The sequence below is a fragment of the Jaculus jaculus genome, chromosome 10 (genome assembly GCF_020740685.1).
Source record: "Jaculus jaculus isolate mJacJac1 chromosome 10, mJacJac1.mat.Y.cur, whole genome shotgun sequence".
Taxonomy (NCBI): domain Eukaryota; kingdom Metazoa; phylum Chordata; class Mammalia; order Rodentia; family Dipodidae; genus Jaculus; species Jaculus jaculus.
The window spans coordinates 59,714,019-59,737,233 of NC_059111.1; the positions used below are offsets into that span (position 1 = coordinate 59,714,019).

The window sequence follows — 23,215 nt, forward strand, 5'->3', positions numbered from 1 at the left end:
GGTATGTTAAGACATGGTTTAATTATTCAGATTATACAGAGAGGACAGGAAAGGGGCCACCTGCCAATCTTCCATAAAAGCATCTGCCTTTTTAACTTCCTCTGATATTATAGTCAGTGGCTAGTGTGTCATCTTCCTGAGGAGAAAGACTTGTGGGGGCTCAAAGTAGCCTAGCCAGAGGATCAGGGATGGATTCCAAAGCCCTGCAGAGATTGCTGGGGTCTTGCTACTGGATTCTGGTGTTTGGGTTTCTGCTTGTTCTGGACGAGCATAAAAAGTTAGCAGCATCTCCAGTCTGAAATATGCCTTGTTTTATAGGACAAACCTTAGATGCAGATTCTCAGAGCTTTAGTGCCAAAACCTTATTGAACATGGTTTACTAGAGTGATTTTCACATCTGGACTTGGTTGTATATCAGAATATGGTACTGAGTAGAAAGTGCATGTTAATTGGACAAATATACCATGTTTCCTTAATATAAATTATATAATGCACACTGATCACATTTTCTCTGCTGCAACAAATTTGCTGGTGGTTGTAGAGAAATTTTTGTGGAAAGTTGTGACTAAGATGTCAAGAATGTTTTTAACTATTTCTTTACACAGTGAGGAGCCAAATGTGTAGCAGGGGGCTGCCTGCTAGGGGCTAAAGCTGCAAACATATTTTATTTTATTTTAGTTTAGTTTTTGGTTTGTTGAGGTAGGGTCTCACTCTAGCCCAGGCTGACATGGAATTCACTATGTAGTCTCAGGGTGGCCTTGAACTCATGATGATCCTCCTACCTCTGCCTCCAGAGTGATGGGATTAAAGGCATGTAACACCACACCTGGCTGGAAACTTAATTTCAATTAAACACCTGAGTGTATGGGGGCATATACATTCAAACCACCACAGGCATAATTTTTAATCAGAAGCACAGTAAAATGTGTTGCTGAGTACTTTTAGATAGTGGGATTTTATTTTGTATTTTGAATTTGATTCATAGCAGTCCAGTGATTCTGTATGCTTCACTTTTATATGGACACAAAGCCTGCTTCTTGGGGCATTCAATTCAGTGCATACATCATTGATTGTAATACCTACCAAGTAGACATCTGGAAAGATAGAAAAAGAATAGAGGGTGAGAGAGCTAAGCTAACTTTAAACTTTGGGGTGTGATGGTAGCCTAGAAATGAATTACTTCAGAGAACATGCTATGTCGATTTTCCTTCTAAGCAGGACCTGCTCTCTTACTGCCTTGTTATTATAGCATTTTTAGTTAAGATCTTCTTTTCTCATACCATTTGCCTGACTTCACTTTAGATTTCTACTTTATTTTAAGTGGATGAGAAAGACAGTAGGTATAGTTTTTCTTGTTTATTTATTGGAAGAAATATTTTCAAGAATCTAACCTTGGCTATGTGAGGACTTCTGGTTATGATGGAGGTGTAGGTACCACGCCAGAGCAGCATAGGGGGGAAAAAGCCAAAAAAAAAATCTCAGCAAAATGCACACTTTAACTAAAAAGTGAGGTGTATAGGAAATTGAAACGGCAGTGGAGAAGTAGGAGAGATCCAGAGCATCTAGAGCCCACACAGGCCGGCAGAAGCAGCTACTGCAAGTTCGCTGATAGCCGCGGCAGCTGCTGCATGCCAGAAAGCGGAAGGCTCGGCTTGAGCCACAGGAAAAGCCAGGCGAGGGGAGCTTCTACTCACACCGGAGCTCTCTGCAAACTCAAGAAACGTGAAGGGAGAGCGGCAGTGAAAACTGAGGAGCAGATCACAAGGTAGAAGAATGCGTGGAACAGCGAGAGAACTAGAGCAGCATCGGCAGCCTCTGCTCCCCCACTGACAGTGGCCTGCTCCAGTGAACAGAGCAGTGGTCCAGGGATGCAGCCACACCAACTTGAACTGACTGCAGGACCCAAGAAGGAGCAGAGGTAACTGGGATTACACCAGGGAAAGGTCTCACCTGGTCACAAGCTGACTTGGAACCCTCAACAGACCAGAAATCTTAACCTCCTTGTTGTCAGGTTTAAGGGTGTGGGTGGGGCACCACACACCGTAGGAACAGTTAGAGGATCTGGTTGTCATAATACCTATTCCCAGATAAATACTCTGAGCTGTTTTTCCTTGAAAGTATGTAGTGTTTAGTTAAATTTTAGAATCTGCCTGTATTTTGTTCCACTCAGCCTACTTGAATGCTCCCATAGCAGGCAAACCCAACACCTAGGGTCACTTTTGTAGATACTCTGAGAGTCTTGAGAGCCACACCTAAGGCCTTAAGCTCCAACCCTGAAGTTATATAACATCACATTGTCTGATACATCTAATAATGGCCAGCTAACTAGAAAATCCAGTCATTAAATAATCCAGGATGCAAAAATATATACATTATAACACAAGAAACATCAAAAATCAAGATAATATAAATCCACCAAAAGTATTAATGAATCAGAAATGACCTCCGTGAGAATGAGTTAGAGAAAATACTTGAGAAAGATTTCAAAAGAATGATTATAAATATATTCAAAGAAGTCAAAGAAGAAATCTAAGAAATCAAAGAGGAAATCAAAGGAATCAAAGAAAACACAGGACACCAATTTAATGAAATATTGAGGTCAATACTAGACATAAAGAAATAGAAATAATAAAGAAAAACCAATCAAAATTACTAGCAATGAAGAACACAGTTAATGAAATTAAAAAAAAAAAACAAAACTGTAGAAAATCTTACCAGTAGATTGGATGAAGGAGACAACAGAATATCTAAGCTAGAAGACCAGGTGGCAGATCTAATACAGTCCAACAAAGAGAAAGACAAACGTACAGAAAAGTATGAGTGGAAATTTCAAGATATTTGGGACACTATGAAAAGATCAAACATAAAAATTCAGGGCATAGTAGAAGGAGAAGAATTTCACTCCAAAGGCATAGTAGGCATCTTCAACAAGATCATAGAAGAAAACTTCCCCCAAATTTGGAAAGAAGTGCCAATGCAGATATAGGAATCCTTTAGGACACCAGCCAGACAAAACCTGGAAAGAATCTCTTCTTGCCATATTTTAATCAAACTACCAAACACAGAAACCACAGAAAAAATATTGAAAGCAGCCAGAGAGAAAAATCAAGTTGCCTAAAAAGGCAAGCCTATCAGATTGTTTTGTCATTCACTTTTTAGTTTGATTATTTTAAGTAGATTTGGTGGCTCCTTAATTCTGGGAGCTAATAATGCTGGACTAGAGATCCTCTGAATAGTTTAGCTCACTAATCCATTAGTCTCATTCACTGTTTTTACTTCAAGAAATACACACTTGTACTTCAATGTAACTCACATATACTTGTCAAATGAAGAAGCGCAAGTTTCAATTTGAATGAGTGATTTGTCTTGATCTTTTAGATTAATTTTGTGCTTTTTTAGAAAATTGATTAACAAATTCATTTAGTCATTAGAATTAATGTGTGGGGCTATTGCTTTAGGCAGTGACAATTATCTATCTGCATCTCAGTTGGTTAATCTCATGTATATGAGAGGGACATCATTAGCACTTTGAATTTTTAGGATACGAGAAATGATGTATTTAATCATATGCCTGAATGGGAAGCATTCTTGAGAGCAATTGAGGTTTAGCTTATGTAGTGCTACATGGTGGATGGGTTGGGCGGTGGTGAGTCCTGAGGCAGAGGCTAGGTTACCTAGTAATGAGAGACTTAGGGGCAGACTTCAGAGAATTTTCAGCTCTGGAAGCCAAGGTTCACTTCCTTATTATAGGGAAACAGGTGTTTACCACGGTCTTCAGAGATTTAGTAGTCTTGATTGAATGTTGATGACTTTCTTGCTATTTTCTGCTTCAATAATGGAGTTTCTGTTATGATCTGTATAGCATAGTATAATTTTTACTCATGTATCCCCTTATCAATCTTCTGTTGTTGTAGCACCTTGAACGTTTTGTTAAGGACAAGGTTTCTATCTTATTTTCACAGAGCTGTTGATTTATGATTTTGGTTTTGTAGTTTGAAATTGAATGAGTTAAAAACAATTCCCATTGCTTCTTGGAGTGCCCTTAGCATCAGGCATGTAATAGTTGCAAAAAGAGGTTCTATAATGTGAGAAAAATTCTGAGCTAATTGTGTATTAATACTGGACCTTGGAGGAAGGTGACCTGTGGAAATGTAATTATAGCTGGGACTTAGGTGAATCTAATCTGTTTTCCTAAACCTGACCTTGGTCAAAGCACTTCCCACCATTTCATGTGATAATTGTAGGAAGACTGGATGAGGATAGATTCACCTTCTAATCTATAAAATATGGGCTTGGGTGAGATGGTCTGTAAGCTCCCTTTGCTTTTCCATAGTCTGTGTCCAGAATGGAAAGATGGAGAGAATTGGCTCTAGACTTAAGAGGTGTTAGATTTTGGTTTTTCCCTCTAAAACAAAGCTAGATTATCTTCTCAAAAATTCTACAGAGAACGTAATTTCATATATTAATATTTTATTTGTTTGCATTTGCAAAGGATGCTAGGGCTAGTTCATTTTTTTCCTGAGTTCTGCATCTGTGGTTATGATCTGAACCTCTATGAAGAAAATAAAGCACCACTTCCCCGGTGTCACTTTTATGTTTACATGAGAATGTTTTCAGCTACAAACCCCAGATAGAGCAGGCAGAAGGTGGGGCTCCTTCTATATCCCTGCAGCTATCTTACTTTATGTTGGCTTCAACAAAATGTTAATCATTAGGTCAACCACAAGAAGCATCAGGCAGTTACTATGCTATAACTGACTACATATTTTATACTTTCCCAGTTTTAGTCAGGAAGGATTTTTGTTTTCATTTCATTTTATTTAAGCAAGTATTGCCTTACATATATGTATAAGCCTTAAAACTATATATTTTTGGGGGGGATAATTTCAATTACAATACAGACTTTATATAAATCTGGCTAACTAGTTTTGGGCATCAGTTTTTTATTTTATTTCACTGTTGTTCTATTTTTAAGGTAAGTGCTCACATGGTAGTCTTTGCCATGTGGCCCAGCGTAGCCTTGAACTCAAGCTCCCCAGTGCTGAGAGTATAGCTGTGCCACCATCTTCATCTTCTTTCTTAATTTGTTAAATGAAAACATATATTTTATCAAAACCTCCTTTAGAAAATTATGTTTTTTATTTGGATTCCTTTTATTCATTTTTCTTCAAAATGAAGTGACAATTTAAACCTAGAATTACAGACAATATTCAACTGTAAAGACACAATGTGGCAACCCTCCCTTGAGTGTGTCTCCCATAAACTTAGGTCTTCTGAATGCTAGTCTCTTCCGCTTATGGCAATTGAAAAGTACAGCCTCCTGGAGGTGCTGTATTGTGAGGGCGGGCTTATGGGTGTTATGGCCAGGTTCCCCATGCCAGTGTTTGGCACACTCTCTTGTTCCTGTTGTTCACCTGAAGTTGGCCAGGGGTGATGTCCATCCTCTGCTTATGCTGTCATTTTCCCTGCCATCTTGGAGCTTCCCTTTCGAGGCTGTAAGCCAAACTAAACCTCTTCTTTCCCACAAGCTGCTCTTGGGTGAGTTCTACCCGCAATGTGAACCTCACTGCAACAAAGCCATTACCTCCAACTTGAGTATGTCTTTCTGTGACTTCTTTCTGAAAAGCCGACACTTGTATTTAAATTGTATATTAAAATGTCTTTAGTAAAACTTCAATTCTGCTTTAAAAATGCACAGTGTGCCGGCAAGGGGAGATTATTTTTGCTAGCTGTCTTTTCTAGTACCACTCAAGTTTGAATACATTTCCAAAAAACCATCTCACAAGACTCACAGTAAATTATAATGTTATCTAACAAGTAACAGGCAATACTCAATGCTAACCTTTAATTAGGCATTCACGTTTTCTTTTCAATTAATCTATATGTATTTCTTGAAAATAAAATGAGAAAATTGTTTTCTTTCTTTTTTAGAAACACTATTAAGTCATGGAGCTAGGATGCAAGGTATTAATCTAGTTTCGTACCATTACTAGCTATTATACAGTTACCACTAGAGTAGTCTATTCTGGTCATTTTGTTCAAAAAGAATGAAAATCTTAGGCTGGAGGGATGGTTTAGTAGTTAAGGTTAAGGTGTTTGTCTGCAAAGCCAAAGGACCCAGGCTCAATTCCCCAGAACCCACTTTAGCCAGATGCACAAGGGGGTGCACACGTCTGGAATTCGTTTGCAGTGGCTGGAGGCCCTGGTGCATCCATTTTCTCTCTCTCTTTCTCTCTCCCTTTCTCTCCCTATACTTCTCTGTCAAATAAATAAATAAAAACAATTTAAAAAAATAATGAAAATCTCTATTGGATAAATCTTATAGATGCATATCTGTTGTTCACAACACCCCATCTATACATACATGCATATATACTCCATATCTCTATATATCTTTCTCATTTCTATAACCTTTATGTCTATCTCTGTATCTCAATTCTATCATATATGTGTATAATTTTTATCATCTCTATCTTTGTCTTTGTCTCTCATATCTATCATCTCTGTCTACATCATCTTTCTATATGAATCTGAACAGGAAGGATCCTCTTTATCTCTAACCTTTTACCCATATATTTCCATTAGATATTTTGAATTTTAGTAAAAATAAACTGCATATTTTTCCATTTATGGTATTTTTATTTCTCACACTCAAATTCCTTGAGGATATAATATTTTCTGGCATCATCATATCCATAAGTTCATGTAGAGTAGCTCTTAAAACACATGTATTCAAGGTTCTTTACTCATTTAGTGTTTCTCTTCTTCCTCTTCATCCCCTTAAATTTCCTTGTTTAGTTATTCCACTCTTGTGGTGTTTATACATATCTATTACAGAAAAGTTATTTATGTGTCTCTTCTCATCTACTGAAGTGTTGAGTCTTTATGTGAAGTGAACATTGAGGTTAGATTCTTCCTTGAAGAGCCATGATCTGCGCTCTGTGGAGTGTTTTCTCAGGTAACTTTGGTTAACTTCGAGAATATTCCCAAAGAACGTATCTATTTTTAGGAAGGCCACTTACACATTTCACCATTATGTATCATCTCTGGGTGCTATAAAGAAAAAAGAAAAAGAATATATGTGTGTTTAGGTATGTATACATATACATACATTCACACACACACACACGTACACATACAGTGGTAGTAGGGAAAAGAGAAAGACATGCTCTATGCCAGGGTGAATTAGGAATGTGATGTGTGGGCAGCTGGGGAAGTAGTCAATGATCACTGAGTTTTGGGCCCATCCCTTGCCTTCATGTTATGAGGTGACTCACTGGGAAAGAATACTTTACCTGGGGAACTGAAATGGTACATAGTGGTCTAATACTGAGGTGGAGTAAAGACTCTGTTAGACTTCTCTTATCATTTCTTTTCTCCTGTTTTCACTCATCATTGTTAGAAGCAGTCCAATTTTTGGTTTGTCCATGTATATAGACCTTATAACTGGGAGAGGGAACAAGTATAGCTTTATTTCTCATTGTTTTAACATTTCATCAAAATATTATTGGGTGGCAAGAATAAGGGCTTGTTTCTTTTATTCAGTTTCTTTCATCATACTTAGGGAAATAGAGCCTGTAATCGTAATCATGGAAATATCTTTCTAGACAGTTTGTACCAATTGATATGAAATTGTTTTTGAATGTTTTCAATAGTTGCTAGCCTTAAGTATAATTTTTGCTTGTATTCCAAGAGTAATTGTATTGGTGGTAAGCATAGCTGCCTTCCAAGAGGAGTAAACTCTAAAAGTTTACGTTACTTGCTGTGCCTTTTCAAATATTTCCAGGTTAATCACAAACAGAACATGATTGTCAATAAATATCATCTGAGTAAGTGAATAAAGAGTGTGTTAAACAAATGCTTGTCCAAAAGAGAAGAAAACAATAATTTAAAAAACATTTTCCATTAATGTTTAATTCATTACACTTAGCTATCTGAATTAAGAGATTGTCCAGGTCAAAAAAAATTAAATGAGTGCTTGAGAAATAACTCCAAAGTTAAGGATTGCTTACAAGTCTGAAAACATGGGTTTGATTCCCCAGTACCCATGTAAAGCTAGATGCACAAAGTGGTGTATCTGTTTGGAGTTTGGTTGCAGTGGTAGGAGGCTCTAGCATGCCTATTTCTCTGTTTCTTTTCTCTATCTTTCCTTCTTGTGAATAAATAATAACATTTTTTAATTAAACAATGAATAATGAAGGTATTCCACACTTCTCCATATTTTAATCTCTGAGCTCTCTGTCTTTCTACATAGGTAACCTTTGTTCCTAGCTTCATGGCTTATAGAATAGTCTACCTCTCTATTTCTTTTTAAATCTATACAGTGTCCTAGCATTTTTTTCCCACTAAATATATCTTAAGCATGCATCAGACCTCTTCCCTTAGCCTAGCCACACCCTGACCTCAGAGACCACAGGTACATTTCCTCATGTCCTTGTCAATATTAGGTGTCATTTGGGTCTACTGATTTTGAGTTTGGTGGGGTTAGCAATTCCTTCCTGATGATTGTCTTCCTACCTGTTCTGTTCCACTTAAGTGTGTTGGCTGGGGCCTATTTGCCCATCTTACGCATTATCTATAACATTCTAAGTCTGAAATCTTCAGTGCTATGCGGAAAATCTAAACAAAGCCAGGAAAGTCCTGTGGTAGAACACTAAGTGGAAGACACTGGGCTTGTAGTCAAACCATTTAAAATGGCTATATTTTTATAGCCGTTTTTGTCCTTTTTTGATGGGAATTACGGCCATGATCTAATAGCTTCTCACTTGCCTCCTTTCCTTTTTCTTATCCCAGCAGACTTTTTGTCCTATAATACTCTCTAATAACTGGCTATTTCCAGTTTCCTCATACTTATTACTTTATCATACACAGTCAGTGTGATGTTGGTCTTGTACAAGACATTGCAAAAATAATTCTGTGTTCACAGATGTAGCAGTCTGGCAAAAGTGGGCGTAAGAGTCTTCACTGCTTGGGGACCTTTAGGACTGATGCTTATCTGGAAACCAGTGTGTAGCTCTATCTATTCAGTGTCAATGACATCATGAAACCCAGGATGTCCAGGAATCTCTTTTCTAGGAAAGCTGAGTTGATCATTAAGTACTTAACAAATAATTAAAACATCACATAGTTCCTAGCATTTGGCCCTACTATGAATCTACATATTGTCAGAACATCTTCTTTTTTTTTTTTTTGATTGCTGCTCTCTCATTTATAATTTGCCTCATGCTGATGTAATGTGAGGATATAATTCTAGTTCCGACATGGCTTTCAGAAGTACACAGTACTTTTTAAAGTCCACATTATAGTGAGATAGCCAATAGAACCAATGCTGCTTGTAATAATTTATATTGTAGAAGAAGAACATTTTGGATTTTATATTTCTTGTTTATGCCTATGTTACTTGAATAACACATAATGGGCATCATCTGTAAGCTCAGCCTCAGCACTGAAGTGAGTGCTGTGGGCGCAGTAGGAATGAATACAAATAGGCACATGGAAAATGATCATCAGGTAATTATAATATGGTGACAGAACAGAGCTGTGTTGAGAGACTGATAGAAAATGCTCCGGGGTTACGTTCTTTGGATCAAGGAAGGCTTCCCAAGGGGGAAAAATCTCTAGGTTAAGATCTGAGTATATATTGGGTATCAGTGTGACCAAGAAGCTATGAAAGAAGGGACAGTGGGACAACTTCCCAGAAGTCTGAGAGTCATGTGAATTGTAGATCCAAAAGAAGCCCCAGCTAGAGTACTGAGTGTGGCAGGAGTGGGGAAGGGAGCCTCATCAAGGGTCTGTCATACAGATCCTTGTAAGCTCTGCTAGAAGGTTGTTGAAAGATGTAAGAGAGAGGACTTGTAAAGGCAATTTTAACAAGTTTTCCCTTTATTTCATTGTTATTACTTTCTTCTAAAAGTTTTAATCCAGTGATGCTGCTGCAAGTAAAGTTTTTGTAACAATTGCATCATATCTGATGTCTATCAACCTTTTTAGCTTGAGGCTTTTTGCCCTCAATGCAGGGAATCTAAGCCTACTACCAACAAAACCAACAGAAATACCTAGGATCAGAGAGAGAAAAATTAAGACAAAGAGAGAAGCAGCAAATGCTAACATGGATTGTTATGGGGTCTTGTGTCACACAAGTAAAACCATTGACTCATGGAATGTGAGGTACAGTCTTATTGGGTAAAAAGAAAGAAAAAGAAGAAAGCTGGTGCATCAGGTCTGCATCCCAGAGTTTGGGATCTCAAGGTAAAGCCCCAACCTATTTGGAGTGTCAGCTTTTATTGGAAATAGCCACAACAATAAAAACAGAATGGGAGTTAAACAATAAATCCCTTATAGGAAGCATCTGGGGAGTGTGAGGTAGGCCTATGACTAGGAATCTGCCAATATCCAACTTATCTGTCCTTAAGGATTTTGCTCAACAGTTCAGGCCTGGGGTAATGCTATTCAGAACAGCAGAGCCTCCTGTTTATCTACCATCCCCATCTGTTTAAACAAGTGTTTCTTTTACCCTGTTAAGGGCCAGGTGTACCCCTTGTATATGTAAACTTCACCCATCCAGGCCTGAATGGGTCTTGAACAGATAACTGACTTTACTAATGAATGACTTCTTTCTATCCAAGTCTTACAAAGAGTCCAAGAGTCTGTTGTCAAGGCTGTTTTACAGACACACCATGTTTGCCCTTAACCTTTTCAGCCCAGCAACAGATTTCAGATCAAGAGACACCATCTTGGGACATTGGAAGGGCCCCTACTATATCATAATAACCACTCCAATGGCCATGAAAATGGAGGGGACAAAATTAAAAAAAAAAAAATTAGACTTACTTTTTATAAAACAAGGGGACCAATGTATGGCTTTAGGTAAAACTTATTGCTTTTATGCCAATCAGTCAGGAATAATCCAAAATACATTGGCTTTAGTTAGAAAAAAAAAAATCCTGAAAAAAAAATTCAGAGAAAAGCCACTAATAATTGGTTTCAGTCTACATATAATTGGTCTCCATGGTTATCTACTCTTATTTCTGTGGTCACTGAGCACTGTTGTTAGTATTGCTAGACCTCACCATAGGACCCTGCATTACTTTAATACTTTAGTCAGGTATGTTAAAAATAAAATTAGTTCTGTTAAGCTTATGGAGTTATGGACACAATACTCCCCCCTATCTGAAACTGAACAAACCCTAGATGTTATCCCTTGTGAGTCAAAGATTTAACTCAGTGCCCTGTCAGAAAGGGAAATGTAAAGTGACCAAATGTTATATTTCTCTACATTTCTTTATACTTAGCTTAGAAAAAAATAGAAGCCACTTCCTTGTAGGAGCTCATAAAAGAATGGAATGAAACACTTGTTTGAAATAAATTGGTTTCTCTGTTCTTAAGGAGATTTAAAGAATTCTTCTCTTCAGAAAAAATATGGGAGAAGAATGTCTTCCAAATTATTGCATAATATTTTGCTGTAAGCAACCTGACATAAACAAGTTTTATTTATCACCACAGTGTCTGAATGTTGCAAGAGTTGAACTAACATGGAAGCAGGATCACACAGAGCCTGGCATTCCCTTGTCTCTCCCACCATATGGTTAAAAATCCTGACTGACACCATAATTACTTTCCTGAGATTAAATGCCTGGTAAGGAGCTTGAACATTGTGGTGGAGCAAGAATAGGCGAAGCATTGTGTCATTTGCAGTCAAGCACTGGAAAGGAGGGTGTGCTTGGATGATAGAGGGGCAAGGAGGGGTTCAGTGTGTTAGCAACCTTCCTGTAAGTGGGAGAGGTCATTTGGTGATTGAGATCAGTGTGGCTTTTCACATACAGGTCCTTTTTTTCTGCAAGGGCTTTTATAGGGGTGACTGCCTGAGTATAAACTGATTCTGAGAGGCATACTGTGGGACTTTATGCTTTGCACTGAGTTCTGCTATAGCTCCTGACTTCTTAGCTTGGAGTTTGTTATTCACTCAAATGAAATAGCAGTATGCTTAAATTTCTATTTGGCCCCAACTAAAATCGGCATTCAATTTTTATAGTCTTTCTCTTCTGCCTGGGCAGGTGATCTATTTAAGATTTCTACAGTACCTGCTAAGGTATCTGTTGCAGTCCAGTTCACATTGCTGTTAGAAATCACCCAACCAAGAGCAGCTTCTGGGAAAAAGAGATTTATTTTGGCTTTCAGGCTCGAGGGGAAGCCCCATGATGGCAGGGGAAACCGATGACATGAGCAGAGGGTGGACATCACCCCCTGGCCAACAGAAGGTGGTCCACAGCAACAGGAGGGTGTGCCAAACACTGGCATGGGGAAACTGGCTATAAAGCCCATAAGCCCGCCTCCAACAATACACTCCCTCCAGGAGGCATTAATTCCCAAATATCCATCAGCTGGGAACCTAGCATTCAGAACACCTAAGTTTATGGGGACACCTGAATCAAACCACCACATTCCGCCCCTGGCCCCCATAAACTGATATCCATACATGATGTAAAATACAATGCATTCATCTCATTTTAAAAGTCCCCATAGTTTTTATCAATCCCAAAGATGTTCAAACATCCCCATAGTTCAAGATCTTTTAACTGAGCCGTAATACCAAAAAATAACCTCAAAAAACCCATAATGGCACAGAATAAATTTTCACACTGCAATAGATGGCATTGGGCATAGCAAAGAAACATTCAACCAATACAAGATTTAAACAATGAGGGCAAACATCAAACTCTGTAGCTTCAAGTCCAACAACTCTAGCCAGTGACAAATCTTCAAGTCCGATAATTCTAACCAGCAACAAGTCTCTGGCATTCCAATTCCGCCCCTCCAGCTAGGCTACTCACAGTCCTGGGAAACTTCATCCGGACCGGCAGCTCCTCGGCAGCCATCTCATGGTCCCGGCATCTCCAGTGGGTCTCCACTGCAAGCCACATTTCATCTTCATGGCCCCATGGGGTCTCTATGCAGGCAACCAGCAAACCTGCTTCACACTGCCCATGGCCATTTCCAAAACACAAGACCGTGTTGCAAACACAATGACCTTCTTTCCAGCATTTCTTATACTCCACGATACCAGGTAGGGTGCCAATTTGTTAATCCAGGGGGGAATAAAGCCGACTTTGAAGAACAGGACACTCCTTGAGCACTCAGGCCCCTTCAAAAGAGTCTACATTCTTCTTGTTGCCCCAGCTCAGGTCAGCTAGCCCAGTCTCAAAGGTTGTAATCTCTCAGTTGCAGCTGAACGGACAGCAGCTCACCCAAAGATTTTTCTTTCTGTGCCATATTCCTCTGCTCACACCAGTTCTTTTCTACGCAAAGCAACCCTGCATAACTCAGGACATGGGCACAAGAGCAAGCTTCTCACACAAACTGCTAGCCCAGTCCAAGCACAGCTCTTTCTCACCCTCGTGAGCCAAACCTCACAGTCCATAGTTCTGACCAGAATAGTCCATCAAGCTGTACTTACAGAACTGCAAGGCATCTCTTAGGCCAAGGTTTCAAATCCTCCCACAGTCCTCTTGAAAATCAGCTCCAAAAGACCAAAGCCACACAGTCAGGTGTCTAGCAACAATCCCACTCCTCAGTACCACTTTACTGTTGCAGTCCGGTTCACATTGCTGTTAGAAATCACCCAACCAAGAGCAGCTTCTGGGAAAAAGAGATTTATTTTGGCTTACAGGCTCGAGGGGAAGCTCCATTATGGCAGGGGAAACTGATGACAGGAGCAGAGGGTGGACATCACCCCTTGGCCAACAGAAGGTGGACCACAGCAACAGGAGGGTGTGCCAAACACTGGCATGGGGAAACTGGCTATACAGCCCATAAGCCCACCCCCAACAATACACTCCCTCCAGGAGGCATTAATTCCCAAATATCCATCAGCTGGGAACCTAGCATTCAGAACACCTAAGTTTATGGGGGATACCTGAATCAAACCACCACAGTATCTGTTTTCCAAAGCCCTTGTTCTGGAGCATATATATCAGATATTCCACTTTCACTGACTTTAGAAACCATGAGATTGAAACATTCATGTAGTCATGATCATAGCAATGGTTCCTTCTCACTAATACACTGTTGAGCTTATATTTTTATAGCTGTTTGTGCTGATTGGGAATGAAACTGTATATGTTAACATTCCATCAGTTTTTCAGATTAGATATTTCCCTCTGCTTTCTAGCTCAAGATTAAACCTTTCAGTGGTGCCTGTGAGTCACCATGTCTGTGTTTTGTGTGTATGTATGAGCAAGAGAGAGAGAGAGAGAAGAGGAAAGAGAGTAAGGAGAAACAGTAGATTAAGTCAGTGAGATGTGACTATTTCTGATGATTTGCTGTTAAACTGTAGATAAACCTGCAATAATGAGTAGAAAGCATGGTTAAAAAATACAATGCAGGAATGGAACTATGGCTTAGCATGCTTGCCTAAGGACACAGGTTCAATTTTCCATTACTCATGTAAGCCAGATGCACAAGGTGGCACATGCTTGTGGAGTTCATTTGCAGTGGCTGGAGGCCCTGGTGCATGTATTTTCTCTTTCTATATACCTACTTTTCTCTCTCTCAAATAAATTAACTAAAATATTTTTATAAAAAAGAATATAAAAGCTTTGTAGGAACAAGAGTCTGTTTGTATCTCCCCTGCTTTATCTCTAGTGCCTAATGATTGCTACGTAGAAAACATTAGACAAATATCTGCTGAATGATTCTTAAATCCTCTTTCTACCAACTCAGATTCCATAGGTTTGCAATGGGACTGAGGGAGTCTGCAGTCAATCAGGTACATAGATATGATATGCTTTGGTACAGTTGTTTGGAGGAACACACTTTGAGAAGAATCCTGTGTGGGCCTGTGGCTGTCATGCAGTGAACAGTCTACTTACTGACAAAGTAGGGTAGACTGTGGTGTCTTGAAATGTGCTACTAAAGTACCCAATAGAGTAGAGGAATCTGACAGTGCTCTGCCTCATGATTGTGTCATGCCAAAGGGGACAATTACTTTAAATTTAGCCCTATTTGTGTGGTAGAATATTAGCTACTCATATAGTTTTATGTAAAGAGGGGTTGATTCATACCTAGTCCAACAGTAGCTAATATGATATAAGTGTTTATTTGTCTTAACTAGAAGACATAGGGGACTTGGCATCAACCTATCATGTCCTTTTTATTACATACCTTGTAGTACCACTACTGATAGTACATGAAATATGTGTAATAAAATATGAAATAAATTAAGGAAACCACCTTAGAGGATTGAAAGCTATTTTTTGAAAACTAACTAACTGGGCTGGAGTGGTTAAGGCATTTGCTGGCAAAGACAAAGGACCCAGGTTTGATTTTCCAGGACCCATGTAAGCCAGATGCACAATGTGGCCCATGTGTCTGTAGTTGGTTTGTGGCATCTGCAGGCCCTGGTGTGTCCATCTTCTCTATCTGCCTCTTTCCCTTTCTCTCTTTCTCAAATAAATAAAGTAAAATATTTTTTTAAAAAAACTAACCAGCAGTCAGGTTATCAGTCTTCTCAATAGTCTTTTTTTCCCCCCAATAGTATGTGGGGCATAGTCACTGTTTTTCTCACCCTTACTGCTATTCAAGGTCAAATTATACAGAATTGTGCCTGCATTTGAGAAGAACTGCATGCCCAATATTAATATATGAATCTTTCCAGTGGCCCATATGATTAGCTAGTCCATAGAAAACTGGCTGATGATCATTTATAGATTGATTTGGAAGTAATAGGAGATAAAATGATTTGAAACGTTTTGTATTGAGTGTGCTGAGTGTTCTCTACTGAGTAGGAAACCATTATACTACAAAAACTTCCACCAGTACTGTACTACAGAGAGATTAATAGCAAAGAACCTCACCTCAGCTACAAAGCTTCATTCTTATCATTGTTTTATAGGTTCTTATTAAGTCCATAAACATCTTTATGCTTTTTATTTTATAGTGTTTAATACCGTAATTCAATCCACTTAAAGGAATTTTCCAGGTACTTCTTTTGTGTGATAAAAGTAATAAATATGTATCATTACAAAGTCAATTGATATATAAAGGTCAATGTAGTAAGGTAATTAATTGTTTTTCCTTATCCCCTCAGCTATAACAATAAATGTTTGATGTAGTGAATTCTTGGCTAATTGGTTTGATTATTCATGGTCATAAAAGTAAAAATGCATTTGTAAAAAAATTGAAATTGTTTTGAATCCGGTAAAGTATTAGCTTGAACCATGTAAAGTTGCTGTCATATGTTGACAATTTGTGTAGTTAAGCCAGCCTGTGGGAGGAGTTTGTTCTTGGATGTGTTGTAGTAAGTTACCAGTGTTGTCATGTGAGTCTGCTGTGTGGGAATGGTCCCCATCTGACTGCTCTTTGCAGGTAGTCAAGTGATGGATAAGCAGGGCATTGATAGTAAGGGGGAACGGTAGAGGCTGTAATTTCTAGCAGCAAGTTTCAGTTCTGTATCCTTGGAGAAATAAAAAGAAGGGAAGAATAGGTAGAATATATAGTGGAATTAAAATTTTGCCCACCCCAATGGCAAGTTCAGATAAGAATGAAGTAACGCGGTATGTAGACTATGGAAACAACATGGTATTTATAAAATATCTTTAACCTGTTGTATACCTTCTCACAAGTAGATGACATCTGGTGAACAAAAACCATAGCTGTCCATGGTTTAGGTTCTTTAACTTTGGGTTTGGGTTCTTTTTCCATACTTCAGGGCTGACTCTTTGTATGAGTGGGTAAAATAAAAGAAGCAAATATGGGATCAAAGATATTATTATACTTTTCATTAATCTGAGGTTTCATCTGTATGTGTTTATAATGTTAGATAAAATTAAAGGAAGAGCCAGACCTGAATAGAACCACAGCATCTATAATTGTTCTTCCATCTTGAATGTCAGACAAGCAACATGTATAGACTAAGCAGGGGCTGCCCACCATCCTCAAGGTGGACACATGCTCTTATTCTGTCTGAATCATATTTCTGAAACAGACATAGTCAAGCAACCACTTTTTCTCAGCTCTTCCCTAAGAGTTTTTCACTTGCAGTACTTTAGCTAGGGAAATATTTAGAACTTACTGATGAATGAAGTGGGAGTTTTACTGTTTGTAGTAAAAGTGAATTTCAGAAGTCTTAAGTGCTAGCTAGCTATAGGCTTGAAGGAAAAGTTGATACTTGTTGCTTGTACCTTGGCTTTTATGGATATCAGTTTTCATTGTCTGGAAAACTCAAGTAGCAGTTTCTACATCCCTCCATAAGACACACACACACACATACACACACACACACACACACACACACACACACACACACACACACGGATGTCAGGAAAATATGAGTGCACTATTTCTTTCCAGACGTTGAAGAAGTAAGAGAGTATGTTCTGTGTGTACTTGTGAGCTGTTCTTTGCTAGGATGTCAAATAATGCATAGAGAATCATCTCAAATTTTAAAGAAACGTTCTTTATTTTCCTTCTTAACATTGTCTTTGAAAAACATCCCACTATATTGGAAACCTGATAAAAATGAACCTACTTTGATTTTCTGTGTTGACTCAAGTTTTAACTATTATGGGTTTATATCATGTTTTGTGTGTAGTATTGTATGTGTGTGTTATGTATGCATGTGTGTACAGAGTCACATGCATATGTGTGGAGGCCAGAGGAAGACACTAAGTATCTGCCTCTATCATTATTCTGAGCTTCTCTCTGAACAGGAAACACCCTGTTTTCAGCTAGGCTGGCTGACTAATGATCCCCAGGGATCCTCCTGTCTCTTACTCCTTAGTCTTGGGATTAGTGGCATGTGTGCTATGCCCCACTTGAGTCTTGAACTCAGGTCCTAAGGCTTGAATAGCCCATGCTTCTACCTACTGAGCCATCTCCCTAGCCTGATAATATCCACATTTTCTTGGAGAAGACAACAGAAATTCAACTAAGACTAATAAGAGCTCCCACTCACTGAACTTGTATGAGACCCAAGCAGCCTGCATGCTCTATCTTTGTCTTATCTTGGGCATTATCCAGTGAATATAGTGGTTTTCTATCCAATATTAATTAATTTGGTATGATTGGATTTTAGAATGGATTTTGGTTTGTTTCTTAGAAGCTAGAGCAGAAAAACCTTGAAGTGAGATTGATTGTGGCTGACGTGGGTGTCTGAAATCTGCTTCCAATCTATAGGAGAGGACCCTGCATCTCACAGTTACCTTTATGAATAATGGTTCCATTCTATTGGGAGAACCCCCTGCACCCCACATTTAACTACCTTTATGAATGGGAAAATGTCCATCTTCCTATTGTTCCAACATCAGAGCTCTAGTTCTATTGTTATGATTTTCACCCTCCTCCCTAATTACAGATCTTTTCCATCGTGTACAGTTGTGCCACTTCAAACCTTACTGGTGATATTAATTTTAAATGTTGCCAGATATTTACCTAAATATGGTGGAGAAAGCAAGTGTGCTAGAATTACTAATGCACATGTTACAGGATTCGATTTGTATGTAAACTATGAGAAAATAACATGTGGTACATTTCTGAAAGATTTGGGACTACAAGGAGTGTTATTTTGACAGTGTTTGTCAATAAAGATACACTGGCTCCAGAGCTTGTCAATGCAGATCCCTGGACCCACTTGGCACTCAGGAGACTCACGTGCTTGCATGGCAGCAGGGCCCACAGTATCTGGCACCTCACTGCAACTGATGGCTGCTAGGTTGGCAGCCTCAAACTTGGCCATGTCTATCACCTACCCTCATGTTGTTAAATCAAGGATTGTTTACTCCTACTGAATGCCATTTTTCTGTCATCATCTTTGTAATAGTGTTGTCCTTTCTAGCTACAAATTTGTTATATTAATCTCTAAAAGAGGGATTACTTTTAAGTTTAGATATTGTCATTTACTTAATTGTTAGTACGTTTTGAAAGTTTATATAACTGTATTATGAAATCTAAAATTTATAACCATTGAGACCTATTACAATAAAATATGCTGTGAAACCTCATGTGGAATTGGTAGAAGAAATAAATTTAAATTTAATTTTTTTCTATGATACTTGACTTTGTCAGGAAAAATAATTCCCCAAGACGAATAAAAGAAATGTGCTGTTAACTGAAATTATAGGACAAACACAGTGGGGCATGATGGGTGTGAAGACATTACTTTGGGAAATGAGAAACAATTTAGGTATAAGTGGTGAGAGAAGAAATGCAGTAATGGGAGGAAATGGGAAAGAAAACTCCCAAGGAAAAGGTCCTTTGTACATGGGGTTCTTAATGAAGTGGAAGCTTCAGTTCTTGAGAGTTGTTAAATGTGAGGATGGATCATCATTGAACTTGACAACATAAGAGGATAAAATGAAGAATAAAATTGGGCAAGATTACAAATAATGTTATACAATATATTTTAGAAACTTGCCTCACAAATCTGAGGTCCCTTCTTGCAATGTGACTTTAGTAGATCCTTTGTATATCTTATTTGTAAATGTTTTTTGCAGGCTAGGTGCTAAGTACTATACCCAGTTGTCATTTGCAAACACCCTGTTGTGGTTTGAAATAATGATATATGAGGATAATCTGCCTCAAAAGAATATGTGCGCATAGAACATATACCAAGGTAAAACATATTATTAGTAATTCTCATTAAAGCAAACTAAAAATTTTAAAAGAATTGAAACTATTCTAAGCATAGTCTTTGAACTGAGTGGAACCAAGGTTGAGACTATTAGCAAATGACAGATAAAATAATTGGGAAAGCTTTTTCTAAATGTAAACCTTATTCTTCTGCGGTTTTGCATGGCTATTGGCTTGGACATTGGGAAATAGATAAATGTATGTACCAAATGATAAGGAAGCAGAGTAGTTGGTTGCTATCAATGATAAAAATTTCTCTGTCCACTTACTTTCACAGCCTCTCTGTTGAAAGGACTAAAGCATGCAAACATCGTGCTACTTCATGACATCATTCATACCAAGGAAACACTGACACTTGTCTTTGAATATGTGGTAAGTGATAAAGATTCAGGCTGTCAGCATGTGAATGAAATTCTTACAGTATTGTGGAATTTTATTTTTAGATTGCTATGTTAAAGTGCATATTTTATCAAGTACATAAGACATAATTTTTGCATGAAATAATGGACCTCTAAGAGATCTTTGAATATATATCCTAAAAGCACATCCAGAAAAATACTAAGCTGCATGTTTGGTAGATGTGTTGTCTATTTATAGCCCCCATTTGTCATTATGCAGTGTAATTTTTAGGTTTTACCAAACAGGATTAAATAACACAAGGATGACTAAGATCAAAAGAAGTTAAAGACAATAAAGCTGCTTTTCCTTTGGGTTTATACATTTAGTTTCACAAAAGCATCATCATGGAAAAATCCTGATACTTAACAATTTGGGATTCAAAGTTTTCCTCCTTCGTTGGGTTTTGCAGCTATTAGCTAAGGCATCCAATTTGCATGTCACACTATGTAATGATCTTATTGTGTTGAGAGTATTATTGTTCAAAGACTTGGAATTGAACTGATAATTAATCTTTCTTCATTTCCCTCAGTGAAACATATGGTATTTGTGTAGCACCACTTCAGCATTTAGCTGTGGAATCATGGAATGTAACCATGATAATTAGCATCCAATTTTCACAGATGGATCTGAGAACATGTAATTTATAAGATACAAATGACATTGGTGGAGACGTTTTATTGAGAAGAATAGCTATTGATATTGTGAATGTATTAAGGTCCCATTTTGTAATTATCACACTACCTTTTTTGAAAAAAATGAAATAGGTTCCATTTTCCCTTAAAAAGTATAGAAGAATGAATATTTGAAACATTTTTATCTTGCTAATATCTGTCTGTTTGTCACTTGAAAATTGTTGTCTCATGAAGAAGCCATTCATCTTGTCTATTTACATATAAATGATAGATACATTTGAATAATATGGTAATGTGGCTACCAGAACAGCCAGAGCTAACAGTTGCATATATTACATGCTACCAAGAATGGAAGCAGATTCACATATCAATGCAAATATAATTTCTTTTGTTTCATCTATGATGCAGAGTCAATAGTGTATTCATCTGATTTAGGCTTGAAATTTTTGATTCATATTTTCTCTTATGTCTAATTTACATATTTAAGCAAAGTCTAGTTGTTTTCTAACTAAACTTACTAACTTCTGTAATATTCTGTAGAAAATGTATTTTAAAAATGTACTTATTCCCTTGCTCAAATTGGATAATAAAATTAGAAGGAAGAAACAGTTTTGACACCAAAATCAATGAAATTCATAGAAAAACTAACAACAGTATGAAAATATGTTCTCTGAATCATTAAAGAAATTGCACTATTTTTAGGAAGCTAAAGACACTCATGCATTAAATTCACAGTCATTTGATGATTTTTTTTTTATTTTGTAGAGTTAGCAAAGTGACAGAAATTGTAATATTTGCTGATAAACACAGACTTTTGAGCATAATCAAGTTTTCTTTGTATGAATGAAATCTTTCATCATCCCAACTCTAATGGAAATGGGTATCTCAGGTCTTCACAAACCAACTGTAGCTGGAGATGGGTATCTCATGTCTTAAATCCACTCTTGTGGAGGTGGGTGTCTTGGGTCTTCTTAAATCCACTCTGAAGGTACATATCTTAGATCATTTTTATTTTCATTTATTTATTTATTTTTATTTGACAGAGAGAGAGAGAGAAAGAGAAAGAGAGAGAAAGGGCACACCCGGGCTTCTAGCCATTTCAAACAAACGCCAGATATATGTGCCACCTTGTGCATCTTGGTTATATGAGTCCTTAGGCTGCACAGGCAAGCACCTTAACAGTTCCGCCATTTCTCCAGCCCTTCCCATCTTTTAAAATTAACTCTAGTGGAGATGGGTCTTTTAAGTCTTCTTAACCACATGGTAGCACAGGGCTTGCATAGTTCTCTACGGTAACATTTCTTTACTAAGAAGCTTTGTTGCCATGTTTTATGATCACTCTTCATTTCTGTTCACTTATATTTCCTTACTATATTTCTGTTTCTCAACTTTCAATTACTATTGCCTGTGGATCCCTTTGTTCTCTGTGGTCAAACACTTTTGGCTGCTCTGCGGAAAGTTTGTTAGTTTGGTTTTTTGTTTGCCTAGAGTTTGTTAGTTTGGATTTTGCTTAACTAAAAGTTGTTTCACTGAGTCCCAGAAGTCAGATGGAGTTAAAAGAAGAACATTTTGAGTGGTTTTCCAGTTTGTGGGGGGAGGTCTATACTCCTGAGAAAGATTAGCTTGTTTGGATGACAACTGCTCAGTATAAAATAACTTCTCTGAATGTTGCCTAAATATCCTCTCCCCTACACAATATTTTACAATTGCTTCTTCTTTATAAGTATATGAACACCTCAAGAAATTAAGATTCTTACATATTTGGGTAAAATAATTAGATTGCTGTCTTCACAGTATCTACCACAGTGGGAATTAATGGTAAATTTGTAATATCTTGGGAATTAGACATGATATTAGTGGGTGACACAGGGTCAGAAGCTATAGTGTAGTGTGGGATTGAGGTAGGTAATGAGTGAGGGAAGCAGAAAAGGAGGTGAATGTTTAAGAAAAGTCAGACCACACAACATTGGAAATCAATGACCCTAATTTGATGATTTTTATGTAGATACTGTGTTGATGACTTCACGTTCATTATGACTTTTCATCCATCCATCCATCTATCTACCTGTCTGTCTGTCTGTCTGTTTGTGGATCCCTTGATTTTTTTTTGTCTTGATTTTTTGAGGTATGGTCTTGCTGTAGCCCAGGATGACCTGGAATTCATTCTGTAGTCTCAGGTTGGCCTTGCACTCATGGTTATGCTCCTCTCTCTGCCTCCCAAGTGCTGGGATTAAAGGTGTGCACCATTACACTTGGCTTTCACCTATTGTTATTTTATTTGTTTTGGATTTGAAAACATGTTTTTGCTGTTTAGTCCAGGCTGGTTGTAAACATAAGATCCTCCTGCTTCAGTTTTCCTAGTGCTGCTATAACAGGTGTGCACAACCTTACTGGCCTGAATATAATTTGTGATGTTTTTCTTCATGTGTGGAACTATGATTGTTTCTATTTTACAAAGTAGTAATCTAAGAAATCAGATTGGGTATCTTTTCCAAAGTCTTATACTGTGAAACTCAGGCTCACCTTACTGTGAATTCTAATTGGAACATATTTCCTGTTTA

General features: G+C 37.8%; 1 protein-coding gene across 2 annotated transcripts in view; it reads left to right on the plus strand.

Annotated features, from left to right (window-relative positions):
- Cdk14 (cyclin dependent kinase 14) overlaps positions 1 to 23,215 on the plus strand; it is a 707,419-nt gene that overhangs the window by 297,914 nt on the left and 386,290 nt on the right. For both annotated transcript variants that reach the window (XM_045161059.1, XM_045161060.1), the window contains one exon: positions 19,901 to 19,995. In XM_045161059.1, the coding sequence (XP_045016994.1) occupies positions 19,901 to 19,995 (95 nt within the window). The remainder of the gene's footprint in view (positions 1 to 19,900; positions 19,996 to 23,215) is intronic.